Source organism: Drosophila takahashii, chromosome 2L (assembly GCF_030179915.1).
Source record: "Drosophila takahashii strain IR98-3 E-12201 chromosome 2L, DtakHiC1v2, whole genome shotgun sequence".
NCBI lineage: Eukaryota > Metazoa > Arthropoda > Insecta > Diptera > Drosophilidae > Drosophila > Drosophila takahashii.
The window spans coordinates 14,643,162-14,663,278 of NC_091678.1; the positions used below are offsets into that span (position 1 = coordinate 14,643,162).

General features: G+C 38.0%; 2 protein-coding genes across 6 annotated transcripts in view; one reads left to right on the top strand and one right to left on the bottom strand.

The window, feature by feature from the left end:
* Positions 1–5,634, bottom strand: part of LOC108056628 (phospholipid-transporting ATPase VD) — a 31,481-nt gene extending 25,847 nt beyond the window's left edge. For 2 of the 5 annotated variants that reach the window (XR_011417708.1, XM_070211865.1), the window contains exons 1-2: positions 5,403–5,634; positions 4,785–4,911 (exon numbers count right to left, since the gene is read on the bottom strand). The gene's annotated coding sequence lies outside the window, so the exon portion shown is untranslated. Of the gene's footprint in view, positions 1–4,784; positions 4,912–5,204 lie in introns of all 5 variants that reach the window. The other 3 variants (XM_070211868.1, XM_070211866.1, XM_070211869.1) reach the window with 3 other exon arrangements.
* An 892-nt stretch (positions 5,635–6,526) lies between these two features.
* Positions 6,527–11,259, top strand: Gdi (GDP dissociation inhibitor). The gene is made up of 3 exons (XM_017140481.3): positions 6,527–7,263; positions 8,600–9,075; positions 10,369–11,259. The coding sequence occupies exons 1-3, from the start codon at positions 6,870–6,872 to the stop codon at positions 10,828–10,830; spliced, it is 1,332 nt and encodes a 443-aa protein (XP_016995970.1). The 5' UTR covers positions 6,527–6,869; the 3' UTR covers positions 10,831–11,259.
* Positions 11,260–20,117: the final 8,858 nt, after the last annotated feature.

Sequence of the window (20,117 nt, forward strand, 5' to 3'; positions counted from 1 at the left end):
AATGTAATTGCGCACCTTAAAACTCCGACTTTAATTTTAAATTGCAGTTCGATAAATTATTATGTAAAACTCTCGCTAGTAGTATAAATCTAATCAACTCAACGAGCACGACAAATGGCATACAAATCTCTGACTATACTCTCCATAAAATCGTTCGTATGCTAATTCGGTGGCCTGCTTAATTAAGGCATCTTTGTGAGCCTGAACAATGGAGTTCGAAATTTACGATGCTTTGGCATTTGACATGAGAAAACTTCCGACACTCTGAGAATATTCGCGGCAACGAGACAAATTTCAGGCTGGCAAAAAAGAAAACACCCATCTCCACAATGGGCGGCGGCGAAGGGGCCGCAAAGTTTCACAACTAATTAGAAACTGTTGACGTGGAGGCGCCTCCACTGGCTGTTGCTATCTATTCAATTACATCGTCTCCACAGTTGACAGACAGGGCCAAGTTTTGTGATGGAGAGGAGCGCGTGACAATAAATCGAAGTTTCTTATCAAAAAAGTTTAATATTGGTTACTTTAAAGGGTTTATTAGCAGTGCATTTTTAATACATTTTAAAAATACATCTTTATTTTAGGGATCTTTTTATTTTTTTTGGTTCCACAAAATGTTTTATCTACAATATTAACATTTCTTTAATGTTTTACAGTTATTTTTTTATTATGTAAATAATACATTTAAACAAAGAGCTAGAGTTAAATAATATATTGTATTATAAATAACAGAATAATATGATAATATCGTCTAAAGGCACCTCACGACTCACGAGTTGACACGAACTCATCGCCAACTAGTGCACAGCTGTGCACCTACACTTAGTATACGTCTGATTGAAGCTTTGACCTAAGCAAAGAGCTCGAAGCCAAATTAACATACTAATATATTCAATTATTCGCATTCCTTCTTAATTTGCAACGGTGCCAGAGATCGATTGGCTTTCGATACGAACTAAGTAAGTAATAAAACAATAGCTGCCTTCCATCTGCCTGTTGCCACTTGCGGCCCCCTTTTACACCTGCTCCAATCGCAAGTCATTAAAGTTAATGGCAGAAAGGTGGGTATAAGGTAAGCTTACAAGAAACTAGGCAAAAGTATTTTGTTTTCTATGAACCAGAAAGTTTAGTGCAGTAAAAGCGAAAAAGCAAGCTAGTACAAGGCATAACATTGTAAATAAGTATTCTTTTTTAAAGTAAAGTGGATATTCTTGATTTTTCTTTGGATCATATATCAAAATTTAAATAAAGGAAGGTTCCAACGAAAACCTCTCATACCAAATGCAGATTAAAAATGGTGCCATAAATTACACACAACAAAATCCACTAAATTGCACAGGATGCGATAACGCAAACATCAGTAGCTTAAATAAAAACCTAATCAAATGGAATTTCGTAAAGATTCATTGTTCGTGGTCAGCATAAATGCACAGAACTGTGTAGGATTTTACTTTGATCTTGTTTGTAAACACATGTGATTTCCCTTTAAAATATTTTTAGAATTTGTCAGCGCTTGGTGTTGCGCAAAAGAACCCACCTAATGTATTATATGTTTACATAACAAAGTACTGAAACTTATTTGTAAACTTGTAGAGCCAAACATTTCAAGAACAGGGAAAAGAGGTACAAGCTTTTTTTTTGTCACAATGAAAAGACAAAGAGACTTTTTAAAAGATAAGAAAAACCTTATAAATTAAGCGATAAACGAACGTGGAGTACAAATCATAATGACAGAAGGGAGTTTTATGAGCCCTATCCATGCGATTTGGCCATCCGCAATCGAATATTTTATTATCCACTCCATAAACGAAAACGAAACCCAAATCGCCGTAGAACCATGAGAACGCAATGCGTAATCAATTAAGTTAGGCCAGGAATAAATCGAAAACATTTTTGCTGGAGTGCCAGCGATTGCCACTTGTAGGCGTGGTATATAGTAGATTGTATATACCGAAGACAATAAATATATATATACAGATGTATAGCGCGCATTCTGACAGCTGACGTAGTGATAAGACCCCGCAGCTAAAAGCCACGCGATGTGACGAAGCCACGTACTCGTACACCCAGATACAACTGGCTTTTTCCCCGGAATTCACTTATCAAATTAAACGCGTTTCGAACTACATTAATACTTAAACCTTTTTTTGAACTACAGGAAAGATAACTTCCTGTACTAATTTCACATTCGCAAACTGAATCCCAAAGGCATTATTTAAATAACTAAAAGTAGAATTCGTCAACAAATCTTTGGGAATTACCCAGGGACCCAAGTATGGGGTGATAAGCTACTGTAAAGAATATAAATTCCCAAACTCGAACATATGTACTGGATATGAATGTATATTTCATATTTATTAGTTGCATACAAATATATTCTTTAGTAGCTAGCAATCAGCATTAACCACCATTAATTAGTTGATCTCAATGTTTGATAATGAGGGTCCGGCGCAGTACGGTTGGGAAAATCCCTTAAATAAGGCAATAACATTAACAGGCTGGACAATAATTCAATAATAAGGTCAAATTAATCAAAATAATTTTTTTACATCCCATTTCAAAAAGTTATTCCCAATTTTATTACACGATAATTAGATTTTACCTAAGGGAGTACGTGCAACCTAATAATTTTGGTTACAAAAACTTTAGATATTTCCAACTTGATGTTTAGTCATGAAAAATATTAAAATAAAATACATTTCAATTCTTATTCAGACGGGTAGTTCTATTATACTGACGAGTAGTGTAGACTGTTTATGAGACACGTCGCAAACAGTGGGTACAATTCGGCTATAAACATCAAATAAGCACTAAGCCAACCATAATCGGCGGCGTTAAACTGTAAAAACAGGAGATAAGTCGGCTGCTTCCGTTGTTTCTTTATCTTTCTGTCTCTGCTTCGACTTTTGCTGTTTTCGCTTCCACTGCATCGCGAATTGCGGATTGCGAATCGGAGTCAATTGCCTCCAAGCTCTGTCTTAACGGTACCTGGAGCAAACGAGAGCGACAGAGAGGGAGATGGGGGGAGTGGGGGCGTGCGAGGGAGAGCGACTAATAGATTGCATGAAGCAGAGACAAACGAGCAAACAACGCATCAAGTAACAGTTAAAAGTTGTTGTTTGCTCTCTTTCTTCCCTTCTCTTTCTCTCTCGACTGCAATTAGCAAGCGAGTAACGTCAACTACCGTTGAACTCAATTGAATAGAAGACGAAAGGGGGAGGGAGACAGATGGAGATATGCTCAAAGACATCACACAGTGGTTGGCAAGAAAATATAAACCCAAAAAGGGATCAAAACTTGCACTAACAACCCGAAAATTTCTAGCCGTTTACAACATTTGAAAATAGAGCAATAACAAGAGAGAACGCTATAGTCGGGTTGGTGTCCCGACTATCTAATACCCGTCACTCAGCTAAAGGGAGTGCGAGTACTCGGGTTGGTGTCCCGACTAATAATCGTAACTCAGCTAAAGGGAGTGCGAGGGAGATAGATATATTTTTTTTGATTGCGTATAACTTTTTAATGAATGGTCCGATTTGAAAAATGTCTTCTACATTTCGATAGGTATAAATATACACAACAAAATTGCATTTATACTTCTCGGAAATCTTTAAAGATGTGGGCGCAGGACCCATTTTAAAATCGTTAGTGGGCGATTGTGGGCGTTAGAGGGGGCGTGGCGCTCGTCTGAAATAAACTTGCGCTGCGTAGGAAGCCAAAGAATATGTGTGGGAAATCTCAATCTTCTAGCTTTTGTAGTTTCTGAGATCTCAGCGTTCATACAGACAGACAGACGGACAGACGGACAGACGGACAGACGGACAGACGGACATGGCTAGATCGACTCGGCTAGTGACCCTGATCAAGAATATATATACTTTATGGGGTCGGAAACGCTTCCTTCTAGCTGTTACATACTTTTGCACGAATCTAATATACCCTTTTACTCTACGAGTAACGGGTATAAAAAGTACGCATTGATGGAATTTTAATCATGTCACAGGTAAAAGGGGTTTTACCTGTGCTTTCCCGCTCAGGTAAGTAGGGCCCATTTTTGACAGCTGCTATTTGTATCAACTTTAATGTTGATCACCTTTCCCAATCTTTTACTAACTTCAGAAAAGCTTATCCCAATTCAAAAACAACACATTTTTTTGATAATTATGAAAATGCGGCATACTCTTTTATATTCTTATTGTTCAAAGTTTCAGTTAAAGCAAACACTTTGAAAAACTTTAATACACTTTAATAGATTAGGAATGACTAAATTTTGTTGACCTCCTAAAATCAAAAGTAATATTAGATCTTCAACGCAATTATAGCCTTTACAACGTGGGAGGTCGGTTTCATCCCACGCTGCATTGTATATCTTAGATTCTGACCCCACTGTGCACCGTGGGGCTAAGCATCTCAAATGCAGAAATCCGAAGCCGCATAAAAGAAGTAAAGTTAAAACCGCGACTGTTTGAATCTGTTTGCCTTTTATTAAATGCCGGTGAGACACAGAGAGAGGTGGAGTGAGCGAGAGAGGGAACCGCCAGAACGATCGGAGGCTGCGTGCGAGGGAGCGAGCGAGAGGGATGATGCGGGCAGGTAAAAAACCCGTCATCGCTTTTGGGGGGCGGGGGGCGGGGCAGTTGGTCTGCAACGCTTAACTGGTTCTTGGCAACCAACTTGTTTTTTCTGTAGATTGCCGCCGTCTGTGGTTTATTATGTTTTTTCCCTCCGACTTTTGCCTTTGCAATTTTTAAAATGGTAACTTGATTCAAATGAAAAAAACTTACCCAATAAAACAATGGCAATAAAAGCGTAGACGTGGATTTATCTGCTCCTTTCAGTTCGATCAATTGATTTGTTTGGGAAACTTATTTTTTCTCGCCTCCGTGGGTTTTTTATTTTATATATTTGAAACTATTTTTACGCAGGGATGAAAACAATTTTCAGCATGGCAACAATACAAAATGTTGCAGCACATTCGAAGCAACAACAAGAACAATATGAGGAAGGAACATTTGATAACCGAGGTCAGGCAGAAGGTGCAAGTGGGACAGAAGAACCAAAAATATTTTTTATTTTTATTATTCCGCGAAGCAGAATTTCCGAATAATATTTATTTAATTAAGACATTTTCACTTGGCCACCACATAACAGCCAGCACTGAAAAATTCCACCGCCGCTCACTTTTTCCACTTCTTTGCCTGAACCTTTTTTTCTTTATTTCTGTTTTGTTCGGTTTTTCTTTTCTTCTTCGTTTCCTTTAATTTGTATTTTTTGCCACGATTTCGAGGTGCCGTTTGTTTGTTGTTGCTAAGAATTTCAATACAATTATGGCCCAAATAGCATTTTCACTTTTCCACACAAACACGCAGCCAGCAAACACACAAGCTCACACACACACTCACATTCACAGTTGTTTGGCTCCGTTTTAAATGAAAATAATCAAACATTTACATTGCCGTGTGTTTTTGCCCCACGAAAATGTATGATTATGTATGATTAGTTTTGGCTGCTCGCCTGCACACGCGAAAATCCGACGAAACAAAGAAACAAGAAACGACCGCGGAGGAAACGTAACAAATACAAAATCGCGTACGAATCGCGTCCGAATCGCTCGCCGTTTCAAACAAAAATACCAGTCAAGAAACTACCTCTAGAGGTGGAGAAACATCGATGAAAATATCGAGGTTTTTTGGCGATAGTTTATGTCACATTACCAAATTTAAAGAAACGGCGGAAAATGTGTTTTAAAATAAACCTACTGTATTAGCATGTTTTTAGATATTCAACTGGTGGTGTAGGAGGGAAGCGACGGTGTATTAGGCTGTAATTGTTTAGTTTTTTTTTCCGAATAAAGCCTTTGTTTTTTTTGTTTTAATATGAATTATAAAAGTCTTTCAGATGGGCTATATTATTCTCCTAATTTATAAAAAAAAATAAAATATTAAAAGTTTTTTCAAAACATCGAAAACATCGATATCTGCGATGTCCACCTCTAGGGAAAATTCACATCAGCTGCTCAGCTAACAGAGCAACAAACGGTTAACGCGATTATGAGGCCGCCAACAGGGGTCTGTAAAGAACAAACGTTTAAAAACACGCCACCTATAACTTTAAATAAGTGGTGGAAAGAAACAAATTAGTAAGTTCATTATATTTGATAATATTTGTAGCACGACTTACGAGATTTTTAGTAATTTCGATAGCCTGGCTATTACCAATCAATTTTTTTTTTAGCTTCTGTACCTGAGCGGAAACTATTCAAGAATATATATTGGTTTTTTAGTAATTATCGGTAACATTTACATAAGTTTACCCACACGATGGCTTAAATTATTGACTCGGCTAAATATGTCTTTGCTTTGTTTTTTTTTTCCACATTATAATTTAATTTTGATCCATTTTTAAAATTTTTGCGCATTAAATGCAACCCTGCCAACTCAAAAATCTTAGGGGTTAAACCTCCTTTCTCCCGAGCCGTATGTTTTTTAAGAACATTGAAAATAATGTCACTAAATTAAATTGGCCCCTTTTTGTTGTCAAAATTAGTAGTTGTCTTCCCGTTTTGTTTGTTCCCCTGTTCCGTGCACAAATAACCGTCGATAGCCCGCCAAAATGCAGTCGTGGGCTCGCTGAGAAAACCGTAACGTAACGTGACGTGACCAGCAAATGACGTGACGGCGAACGGGCGGCGCAAAGCGGACGAGCGAGAGGCGAACGAGTAGAGAAAAATTATTGAGCGCAGAGAAAAGTCCACCAAATCGAACGTCGCAGCAAGTGAAAAAGGCGAAAAAGCCCGGATAGAAAATAATAATAGTAACCAGATACACCAGATACTAGTGTTTAGCCGCCGAGCCCGAGCCAGAGCCGAAATGAATGAGGAATACGACGCGATTGTGCTCGGAACGGGCCTGAAGGAGTGCATCCTCAGCGGGATGCTGTCCGTGTCCGGCAAGAAGGTGCTGCATATTGATCGGAACAAGTACTATGGCGGCGAGTCCGCCTCGATAACGCCGCTGGAGGAGCTCTTCCAGCGCTACGGCCTGGAGCCGCCCGGTGAGCGTTTCGGGCGTGGCCGCGACTGGAACGTGGATTTGATTCCCAAGTTCCTGATGGCCAACGGACAGCTGGTCAAGCTGCTGATCCACACGGGCGTCACCCGCTACCTGGAGTTCAAGTCCATCGAGGGCAGCTACGTCTACAAGGGCGGCAAGATAGCCAAGGTGCCGGTGGACCAGAAGGAGGCCCTCGCTTCCGATCTCATGGGTTCGTTTTTACCATATTTAATTCCTCCTCTTTTTTTTTTCTTTCGAAAATTGTGCAAATTACCAGCTGTGCGTGTGTGTGTGTATGTACTCGTATTCGACTGTTATCTGCACCCCCTCTCCCTCTCTCTCTTTCTCCTTTCTTCTTTGTCTCGGCTTTTTCACTCGCTGGGCTGCGTTCTTCTTGTTGTTGTTGATTTTTGACTGTGACACGTATGTGTGCGAGCCGAAAAACAGTTGTTTTCTTCTTCTTGGCCAAGAATTTCTACAAATTTCCCCACACATTTCCACACCTTGTTTATTTGCTTAACCATTAACGCGATATTATATTCAAGGGGTCTCAATTTAAATCGCTTTTGGCTGATTCATACACCTGCCGCTAATTGGTCGCTTCCATTTTACACCTGAATTTCGCTTTGGTTGAAATGTACAGAGTTTTTTTTTCTCTTCTCCACGGCAGCAAAATGCAATTAGTCAAACACGCTCTATTTATTTATGATTGGGTCTTGAATTGTTTCCATTTCAATTTTACGAAGTTTTTGCAACCAACTTTTTGGCGAGGCGCATTGAACCCCTTCACTTTACAGTGGAGCCTGGTAGTCGCAGACTTTTAAAGACTTTAGAAAGCAGAAAGCTCTATAATCTTAAACTGAGCTTAAAAATGTTAGTTGGAATATTTATTTTTTTATCATTCCAATAAATATCATACTAATTATAAATAAAAATTGATTTTGAATACAATGTTTAATATTAATATTTCAATGTTTTGTCATTGTTTATTTTATACAACATGCTATTAATTTTCTTATTTATAATCTGGATGTTTAAGAACTATGCTTTCTTGTAAATTAAAAGTAGTTTTTAACCCCAGAAAAGAAATAAAAATTGTCAGTTTAAAACCTTAAAATAACAAAAAAAAACTTAACATGTATGTACGATTCTTTAAAATGGTATAAAAATCGACATTTGGGTAATGAAAATTAACCCATTTTTTATATTAACTGCGATATTAAAAAGTATTTATCAAGAAACCTTAAATTCAATAAAGGAGTCGTTTTCTCTTTTAATTTGCTTCACTGTGGCCGCATTACACATATGCTCAGAATGACGTCATAGGGTGGCCAAGTGGTTTCTGATTGTTGGTGGTGGCTCGCCCGCCCCCTAAATTGAGGGTTTCCAACTGTAGTTGTAGTTGCGTGCGGGTATCCGTTTTTGTGTGTGTCTGTGGCATGCAAATGAAAATGAAAAGGGAAACTTAAAACCCTGGACTCGCACACTCCCTTATATGCAGATCCTATTCCCAAGACTGACCAATATGCTTGCATATTTATTTGCAGGTATGTTCGAGAAGCGTCGCTTCCGGAACTTCCTCATCTACGTGCAGGACTTCCGGGAAGATGACCCCAAGACCTGGAAGGACTTTGACCCCACCAAGGCCAACATGACGAGTCTGTACGAGAAGTTCGGCCTGGACAGGAACACGCAGGACTTCACCGGCCACGCCCTGGCCCTTTTCCGCGACGACGAGTATCTGAACGAGCCGGCCGTGAACACCATCCGGCGTATTAAGTTGTACTCCGATTCGCTGGCGCGGTACGGCAAGTCGCCCTACCTCTATCCCATGTACGGCCTGGGCGAGCTGCCCCAGGGATTCGCCCGGCTGTCGGCCATCTACGGCGGCACCTACATGCTGGACAAGCCCATCGACGAGATCGTCCTCGGCGAGGGCGGCAAGGTGGTGGGCGTGCGCTCCGGCGACGAGGTCGCCAAGTGCAAGCAGGTCTACTGCGATCCCAGCTACGTGCCCGAAAAGGTGAGTCTTTCATAAGGTTTCTTAAAAAGCATTTATAATTTAACGTTATTATTTGATACTTCAAAAGAAGACTAGAATATAAGTTACTAGTTTAAAAACGTTTTTTATTGAGAGAATTAAGAGAAGGTGTACATTTTTAGGTGACCTTAAACATATAAATACAGATTTTTATTTTATTAAGTCAAATTTAAAAGGTTAAGTGATACAGGTCATATTCTCATTATAATTAAGAATATATTTTTCAAAGATAGGATTTTGTTAAATTCATAAAAGGAAAGTTACTCTCTCACTTCATATTGTATCAGAAAATTGCTGATAAAATAAGTGCACACAAAAAATAACAGAGTTACCAAATAACAATCTCAATTGTCTTCGGTTCCGATACCTCACAAATATAATGTCTCTCCAACTCACACTCAAGGTCATTCAAATCACTGTAACTATCTTCCGTACTTCTAAATCCCAAAACGACACAATGTTCATTTCCACCGGCATTATTTGGTTCATCTTTCCTCCAAATATGCAATGTCAACGGTTTGCCAGTTGAAAACCATTCGTGCTTCCCATGATGTCCCAAGTCTGTGCCAGAGGTCCAGTACATATCCTCCATTTTCTTCGTCTTTAGATATTTGTTGACCAGACTCCATTTTTGCATGGTTTCAAATGTTATTAATTGGGCGCCCATTCGTCGACAAGATTTAAAAGCATCAAACCAATTCTGCGTAAGATTTCTTTCAATATAATATAACCCTGTACCGATGGTTACGAAATTTGTATCGGATAGGTAAAAAGAGTCGGGCACACCTAGAGCATGGAATAATGAAGTTTAAATTAGATAAACTCGTTCTTTATTTTAGTAAAGTCTCACCATCAGTAATTACTGGCGTTATTTCGTGCGCCAAAAACTGTGAGCATAATCCCAGGAATAACAGAAGATATAGCTTTGAGAACATTTTTACAATACTGATTTGGCGATTGGAAAGTTTAACGACTTTTATACTTTGAATACTTGTCAACCAAATGTTTTAAATTACGTTGAACTTTTGAAAATGGCTTTGTTGCCTTTAAGTATTATCACCGAATGACCGTATAATTTTCAACACAAAATGAATAATTTTATGCAGTGTAATTTTACTTGCAACCCATATTTGTTTTAGTCTTTTCAATTTGATAACAATGTGCAGTCAATATTATAAGGACAAACATCACTGTAGTAAATATTGATAGGGTACATTTCTTACATTTTCACACTGTATAAATATTAATCGAGTACATTTTATTTCTTTTTAACAGGTGCGCAAGCGTGGCAAGGTGATTCGTTGCATTTGCATTCTAGACCATCCGGTGGCCAGCACCAAGGATGGTCTCTCCACGCAGATAATCATTCCACAGAAGCAGGTGGGCCGCAAGTCGGACATCTACGTGTCGCTGGTGAGCTCCACTCACCAGGTGGCCGCCAAGGGCTGGTTCGTGGGCATGGTCTCGACCACCGTTGAGACCGAGAACCCGGAGGTGGAGATCAAGCCCGGCCTGGACTTGCTGGAGCCGATCGCACAAAAGTTCGTGACCATTTCGGACTACTTGGAGCCGATCGACGATGGATCCGAGTCGCAAATCTTCATTTCGGAGTCTTATGATGCGACCACGCACTTTGAGACCACTTGCCTGGATGTGTTGAACATATTCAAGCGCGGCACTGGCGAGACGTTCGACTTCTCCAAGATCAAGCACGAGCTGGGCGACGAGGAGCAGTAAGCGGGGAGCGAGCCTCATCTGGTTATGGTGCATTTGGACAGCTCAACATCAGCCACAAACATCGTAGATCGTCTCAGCGTCGTGGCCAAACCTTAAAGAAATACCCAAGATAAAAAAACCCAAAATAAAAGCCCAAAAAAACTAAAGAAAAACAGAAATCCCGAAATTGTATTACGAAAATGCTTTTCCATCGAGAGATGAAGTTTTAGATGTGAAACGAATTGCTTGCTTCGCGCAATATTGGATATGCCTAGAAAATATATATATATACAACAATATAACATAAATTGTGGCTCGAGCGCAGTTGCAAGACTCGACGCATACTCTCTAATCTTTCACCACCCGATCGGTAAATCAGTCACGCGACTATGCTTGGACTTTAGTTGTACGAGTATATAATAAAGTATATATATTAAATATGACATCGTATATATATATTGTCTATGTATATTGCCCTTTTGCTTGGTTTTCTTTTTTTTTTTTGTGATCGACACAATTTGTGTGCCCTCCCAAGGCCGCGAAAATGCATAATACATACCTATAAACACGACACACACTTACACATGCATAATGCAGCATTATAATTGTAATTGTAATCCCCGACAACAAATAGAAAGGAAGGAATCGATGGTATTGAAAATGTAAACGGTCGAAAAAAGTTCATCGCAGCATACCCAAAATATTGCAATTGATCGAAGCGCGGCAGACAGCAAAGAATAAAAAAAAATAAGAACAGATTGTCAATGGTATAGAGAACTATGGTATTCCGCATTTTCAGAATTTACATTTTTAATAAAAATTAAAAAAAAAAATTTAAATAAGCTTTTGTTGTTGGCTTTGCTGACGGGTAGTCTTTTTTTTTTTTTTTTTTTTTTAATTTTTTGGATTTTTTTGGCAGTCGCCAAATCCTGGTTCTCTTCAGCGGCTGGCGCTGGATCTGCTGTGGCTGTCGATGGCGGCGACTGCCAATCCTGGGCATCTTCAGCCGCGCCCGGCATCTGGACGAAGACCTCACAAAACTGGGTCTTCTCACCGCACTTTGCCGCGCAGGTGTAGGTGGTGTTGTTTTCCACCATCGGCATCAGTGTAAAGCCGGAAGGTCTGCTGATGAGCATTGGAACATCGTGTGCGCAGCTGTGGGGCTGTGGCTCAACTTTGCTTTTAAACCAAACAGCCTTCTTGATGGAGACCAGCTGTATTTTCGCTTGCTGCGCCTCCACCTCCTTCATCTGCTCCTGCACTTTTTGCTTCTGAGACTTCGTCTCGGTCCCATAAGCAAATATGGGGCGTTTAGCCTCCAGCCTCCAGCCGCGGGGCCGGTGTCCGTAATTCCCTTATATCCTTCTCCATTTCGCGCACTAGATCTTTTTTTTTATTAAGATCCAACTTCATTTGAAAAAACGATATTCTGTATAGAGAGATTTAGTTTCTAAGGTCCTTTGGTCGAGGCATGTAAGTACTACTCCCCAACTGAAATATTTTACCGAGGATCCGAGGATAAAGTTTATTTAAAGCACTCTTGTTACCAGAAGGCTCTGGACTTACCATAACCATTCCACTTCCCCGAGTCACTTTTTAAATAAATACTGAAAAATTCAAATGAAAATAAAAACAGGCGTTTTTTGTCCATTGTCCATTCCAAACTCTGTTGTGTCGACTAGTTCAATTACAATTGAGCCTTTTTAAATTTTGTCCTGGAGCTTTTCACCTCACTGACTCATTTAACTCGAATCTTCAGGTTCACGGTTCCGGTCATATCGTGAACTGAGTTTTAACGTCCTCAGCTTTTGCCACACTGCAAAAGGCGGTATTTCTGAAATTATGAAACCTTAAAGGGGAGGACAATAAGAAATGCTTCTTCATAATATCATAATATCGGAATCGCCAGGCTTCTATTAAGTTTTCTAATCGTTTGGTGGTCTTTATTCGGAAGCAATTAAATTTACATCGTTGGATGCTATATTTTTGAGTTCGTTACGAATTCCCAAGTTAAATTGCGTTTTTCAGGGTCAGGGCCACTAGCTGAGTTGATATAGCCATGTCCGTCTGTCTGTCCGTCCGTATGAACGCTGATATCTCGGAAACTATAAAAGCTAGAAAGTTGGGATTACCCACTCATATTCTTTGGCTTCCTACGCCGCGCAAGTTTATTTCAGCCGAGCGCCACGCTCTTTCAAACGCCCACAAACGATTTTAAAATGTGTCTAGATTCCGAGAAGTATAAATGCAATTTTGTTGTGTATATTTATACTCATCGAAATGTAAAAGACATTTTTCAAATCGAACCATTCGTTAAAAAGTTATGCCAGATCAACGTTTTATATCTCCATCTCTCTCGCACTCCCTCTAGCTGAGTAACGGATATCTGATAGTCGGGGCACCCGACTATAGCGTTCTCTCTTGTTTCAATTCATTCTGTGCCCCATCTGTACATTGTACGCGTACATTGAATATGCCAAGCAGCATAAGTGATATTTTACGAACCCTGAACTAAAGAGACTCAGTTGTAAATGAAAATCTGTCCAGGATTCTGCATCCATAACTGACAGTCTAGCCGTTCCTGGTCTTGTTAGCTTTTCGCCGGATTTGAATCACGTAGCCATAGGGTTATAGTTATGACCAGGACTCCTCGTTCGCTTTATGTGACACAATTACGAATTCCACAGCAAGTGTTTGGGATGCATTTGAAATACTTGCCCCCGCTCCGTCCGTCCAAATCACCCCTTACATTGGTGGTAAGTGGGAAATTCTTATTGAATTGCATGTGGCATGCCACACGAGTCTGAGGGCTACTAGTTCCCTCGCTTTCGGGCATCCTCGTCCTGAATCCTGTCGATGCCCCGGGAATGTGTAGAATGCTGAGAATGCCGCTCTCGATTCCTGTTAGTTTTAATGCTGTCACTGACAGTTTGTGTTTTTTTCCGCACTTCACTTTGCCTTGGTTTTATTTTCCTTGCCCGACGACGTCGACGACCTGTCCAACAAAATGCCGCCAGTATTTTTCCAATTTCCGCTTCCTAGAAAAGGCAAAAGTGCAAAGACGTTTCGCATTATTTCGCTCTTGCCCAGTCACTGAGCATTGAACTCGTCTCAGGCCACAAGTGTTTCGGCACTCTTGAAATTGGTTGAAATCTAGGCATGAAATATTTAGGTCTTGAAACGCAAGCAGGTTTTGGCTTTTACCAATAGGAATTTTTGTAATTAAATGTTTTGCAATAAATAAATAACATTTTTTTAAAATAAAGCTTTATCTTTGTTTTCATTGGGGATTGAACCTCGGACTTCTTGAGATTCGCTAGTTTCGGTAAGTCGTCAGCCCACAGTGGTTTCCCCCGTAGGCCAAAATTCAAAAAATCGATAGAACCCAAAATTGGCAAAGATTATGCAAATTTTCTCTAAAATGCTCAAGCTTTTTCGTGGCGTACCAGATTTTTCTGGAAAACTTTCGGTACTTTCTAAAAATAGACCTAAAGTCGTGAGCACGTGTTTAGTTGCAAAGCAAAACTGCGCGCATCACTAACTTTAAAAGCGTGTATTTCTTAAATTACGTGTCCAAATTAATATTCTGTGATATGGATTTTGAAGTTAAAGGTATTATTTTTAAGTTTCAATATTAATAAAAGCTAACTTGTGTTGTTCTTATTATGAAATTACTTTCTAATGTTTTTAACAGCTGTTGTATTCGTCTTTTCATGTTTACTTAAAGTTTTAACTGTGTTCCCCCAAGATTCCCCGATTCATTTTTTATTCAGTGTAATTGTTAATACCTTAAGGTATAAAAAAAGTTAAAGCTAGCTGCAGATACTTGCAGATGTGTCCATAATCAACAATCTACTAACAGCCTCTATTTTTGTCTTTAAGGTCAAATCAGCTGTTTATTGTGTTCTTTATTCGTGTTTCGTGTTTTTATTAGGTTCAAATTGTAATTTTTGTTTTCTTTTGCTATTATTGGATTTTTTGTTTATTATTATTATTGGGTTTTTTTATTTTTCAAGAAATTTACAGGTAATAATCAAAACTAACGGATTAATATTTGTGGACGGACAAGAACCCGAAGGCATGGTTTCTTATCCGCTTAAATATGATTTAAATGCAATAATACTTTAATAAAAAAAAATTTGAAACTGAAAATAGCTACGTGTTTCAAATTTGGTCCGATATTTTGTATGGAAGCTATAGGACATAGTCGGGCGACATGTCCAATTTTTTGTTGCTATAATTAAAATATTTTTATAGAATTTTGGGAAAAATTTCGTAACGATATAACAACTAGAAGTATTTTTGGCCGCGGCTCCCATACAAGCGAAACCACTGTGCAGCCTACCTCATTATTAGGAATTACATTTATCCTTATTTCTATAATAATGCTTTATCCCTTTTTATAAGCCTAGATCTATTAGTTTATGTATTTGCCCAGCAATACTTTCAATTCCTCTCCGAATTCCTGTCACATTTATCATCTGCAATTCTCTCATTGCGGCTGATTTGTCATTGCTCTAAGGAATGGGCTTAACTACTTTCTCCATCTAACCATCTAACCCCAACTATTGTGTTTGTTGTTCTCTGGCGATGATGATGATTTTGCCGCTGATGTGGCCAAAACACGTCGCCCCAATACTGGTCAAGTCTTTCGCCACATTTTTGCTCCTCTAGCTTCCGTCTTGGCTGTGGTTTGTTTTTTTTTCCTGCAAGATGGGTCGAAACCACAGAAAAAAAAAACAAAAACGGAGAAAAACCGACGGGGAAGACCAAAATTTGTAACTGGGCAAATTGAAGTCAAAACTTTGGCGCTCAGCGCCGCATGCAAGTCACATACAAAAGCGGGGGGAGACGGCAGGGGGGATTGCCTGGATAATGGGCGTGGCAGGGCCAGAGGGGAGCGGTGGGGGAGATAGAGCTATGATGTCGACGCAGCACTGGCAGGCATGACTAAGCTGCCAGCCCCTCTCCAAGCCTGCATCTATATTCGCGTCCTTGTTGTTACTGCTCCCGTTGGCCATGGTCAGGCTAACGAGCCCAGCTTTCACACGGAAAAAAAATGTCCACTGACTCGAAAAATTATTTTATTATATTTCGATGAATATTAGATAAATTAGAAATTATTAGAGTAGCTGGGAGTGGCCGCCTTGCCAGGAATAATATATTATAAAATAAGGAAATGTAAAGAAAACTAAAAAAAAATGTTGTGGTTCTGTTAAAAATATTTTTATTTTTATAATACATTATTTAAAGAATTTTATAGATTTTTTATTTTGCTAAAAAATCTATTTTCCTTAAAAATATAAATATTAATATATTAAATAATTTGAACTTTTTAAGCTTGGTACATGCTTATTATAACCTGCGTTTTGCTATTTATTACTATAGAAGTTATAATTATGTACTTGTTTATCGATTAAGCAGACATTGTGAAAAGTTCGCGAAGAAACTTTGGCCCGAGCAAGAATATATGAGTATTAACGGGGGCGCCATAATCTCCTCGCTTGCACAAATGGCTAAAAATATTTATTTTCCGTGCAGGGGATGGGGGTAAATGGGTGGTAAATGTGGCACCGCGTTGGGCTCGTAATAACAGCCAACCGCAAAGGGCCACACACAGATACGAACTAACAAACAAGCACACACACTGACATACATACACCCCGAAAACAAAGCAACAAAATGATGCCTTTGGGGTCAGTTGACGGTGTTGGAGCAACGATTTGGCGGCTTAAGGACGAAGGACGATGTGCATTGAGCCAAATTGACGCAGTGGACACGCTAGGGATAAATCTCACGCACAGATACAAGACCATTAGGTCAAATTGAATATAATTCTTGGGCTTTCCTTACAGCGTGATGTGATTAATTATACACGTTATGAATATAATGCAGCCGACATGTTGTCTCCTTCGCTGCCATCATCGTCAGCCGGCTCATCATTATCCGCAACGACATCCTTGGCTGAAAAGCAGCAGCAGAACAACAACAGAAAAGCGTGGGGCATGACTACACTGCGAAAAATAGTTGCACTTATCCTCAGCATCGATCATCATTAATTAGGATTTTTGGATTAACTGAAACAAATTTGACATCCGCATATTTTAACATATTTTATTAAATATTTCGTTAAAATTAATAACTTTAATAATGAATTTTAATAGAGTTCACTTTTGGGATAAACTTTTTTCGAATTAGAACCTATTTTGTAATGCTAAAATCCCCTGATTTCAGCTGTTTACAAATAATCCTTTGATTTTTTTTCGATTTTTAGGCAGGTATTTCATCTTTGCTTATTTCTTTTAGTGGACTGCTCCTTTTGGCTGCTTTTCAATTACTTGCATTTCCTATTCCCATTGTCATTGTTGCTGTTGCTTTGCATTTTCCTGGCTTTGGCCCACGAGCTTGTCAACAACTTCATTATCGCTTGCGACACTGTGCAACATCAACCCATGGAAGCCCGGCCACCATATCCCCCGTATCTCCTTACTAGACAAGCAAATTTAAATCAATTAAGTAATCTTATTGCCACTGCTGTTGCCTCTCGTGTTGCCTCCTCTGAAGATGCTCTCTGCCTTTTGCCATTTCGCAGTTGCCTGCTTTTAGGCACTACGAAACGCTTGTACATGCACAGAAAAAATTCAGATTTAAAAAGATTGGAGTTTGATTTATTTTAAAATGGATCAAAGGATAAAAACGGAAAATATTTAAACAAAATTAAGTGGAAAACAAAATGTAACACAGAAAGCAGTAGAGTTTAATAAAGGTGTTTAAAAGTATGCAACAATATATTTTTTTGGCGTTCCCAGCCATTTCTGAATAACTCCCGATTTATTAAAGGTCCCTTTAAACAATTCCTTTGACTCGATATTAAATCATGGCTTATAAAATCAGATAAAAGGAATTTTATACATTTTTTCTTGTGCACAGACAAAAACATTAACACACGCCCACACTTTTTATATGTCAAGCATTATAACTGTGGCCATTTCTTCACATGTGTGAACGTCTGGCTTTATGTGTGTTTATGTGTCTGTCTGCGTTTGTTGGCTGGCAAACTTTTGCTGTGTTGCATATTTTGTGCAGATTAATTAAATTGCTGCATGAAGCCGGTAACCAAGAGGGGATGTCGAGGGCCCGAAAATGATGGCGGGGTGAGGTGCGGACAGGAAGCTCTTTCGGCAACGCTGCACAGTGGGGTAACAGAGGCCGATTTTGCGAATTAATGTTAAAATCAAATCTCAAAAATCTCTAAAAGTAATGATGGCAGTTTATGGTACATTGAATGACCTTTCATAATCTAAAACTCAAATCGCATTTAGTTTTATCAAACTAGAGTTATCCTTTCTTAAAGTTACACTTTGATTCACATTTCATCAAGACTATCCAAATTGTACTTTTTCTTCATTTTTAAAAAAATATTAAACTAACATTCTTTAATGTACCAAAAAACTGAAAATGCCATTGTTTTCTTTTAAATCTTAACTAATTTTTCACTTAAAAACAAAAATTTAGAATTCATATATTATATTTTTAATAAATATTTTTCATACACCTTAAATTTAACCTGATTCTGAGAAATCTTTAAAGATTTCTCAAAAGAGCCGGGTTTCGCCGTTTTCATATTTTACTGAAAATTTCTCTGATATATAAACTTTCAAATGTGCAAAAATAGAGGTGCTGTTTTGTGCTTTTTTTGAGAAAAGTTAATAACAGTAACCTAACCTCAAAAATTAAAAATTTTTCAGAAACGGTTTTATTAGTACGTTTGCCTTTCCTGGGCATATTTTAAGGAAGTAAAATACACTTTTACTAACTTTAGGGCAGCAGAGTTGGAATCTTTTGTTCCTTTACCTCTATCGTTTATAGGTAGGGAGATATCTTCACATTTGTAAGCCAAAAGATGCGCTTACTCTTTTAGCTTCTGAGGGTGAATTAATTGACCAATCCGAATCAAATTTGGCTCTAAACGCATATAAAACAATTGGATAAAATGGAAAAAGACCTTTAAGGTTAACAGTCAGACCAAATCGTGAGAATTGTTATTCGATTTTCAATAAAATTGTTCGATAAAAAAAATATGGCGCTGCAGTGCACTGCACAGATTGTTAAAAGTGTTTAATAATTTTAGTGTTAATAAAGTATTATAAAAAAAACATACACAAAAAAAAAACCCAAATTTTTGGTCAAAAAACATTTTTGCGCTTAAATATCAATCGAAAATGGTTGGACAACATAAGAAATGTTTTTATTTAATTTTTAGGATATTAACAATTACCTAAAATAATAATATAAAACAATTTTACTGCAAATGCATTGAGACACACGAAAATAACAGAATAACATAGTTTTCGTCTATTTCACTAAAATTAAAAATTAATTTTAAATACTAAAAAAATATTTTTTTTAGTAAATCCGTTTTTTTTTTTATAAGTGATTTAAACTTGTTTTAAAAAATTTTTTTTGGGCATCGTATCATGCTTGGTTGATTTGATTCGCACTTTTGGCCTCTGTTACCCCACTGTGCGCTGCTCTGAGATTGAAGTGCATTATTAAATTTTTTTTCTTAATAATTCATGGCTGAAAGAACTAACAAACACTTTCTCCTTCCCTCCCATCCTTGCTCGCATTTTAAGAAAAGTTCAGTTTCCGCAATTAGTTAAAAAGAGAAGCCTGGCAAAAACTTTACTTTGTTTTGAATGAAGGCTGAAAACTGTCTGTAAGTAATTGTGGTTCATTAGGTAATAAAATATTAAATAACTGAGTAATTTAATGACTTGTGCGTGTGTTTACTTTGAATATGCTTGCAACATTACAATCGGCAGGTTAAAAAAAGGATGTCTGAACAATAAAATATGTAAATGGTAAACAAAAAATATTTTCGTAATTTCTCTGCGGTGGTAAGAAATGTGTTGGGGTATTCAATTTATTTTCAACAAAAAAAATGTATCAAAATATATCAATAAAAAGGGTGTGGCCACAAACAATCGGCGAACATCCTGGCAAGTTACAATATCGTCCGAAAAAAATTCTTTTAAAAAATAATACCATTTTATATATGTATGTACGTACTACGTATCTGAAGCAAGGATATTCTATACAGAGATTTAAAACATATTGCTCTCACAAAATTTAACTCGAGATTTCTGAATTTGTACCTCGAAAAAAGATAGAAATAAATAAAAATTAAACAAAATTTAAATATTTTAAATAAAATAAATATAAGTATTTCCAAATATTATTCATTTTTTCGCAATTCTGTTTCTCTGCAGAAAATCACAGGCACTTCATATGTGATCTGTACGTAA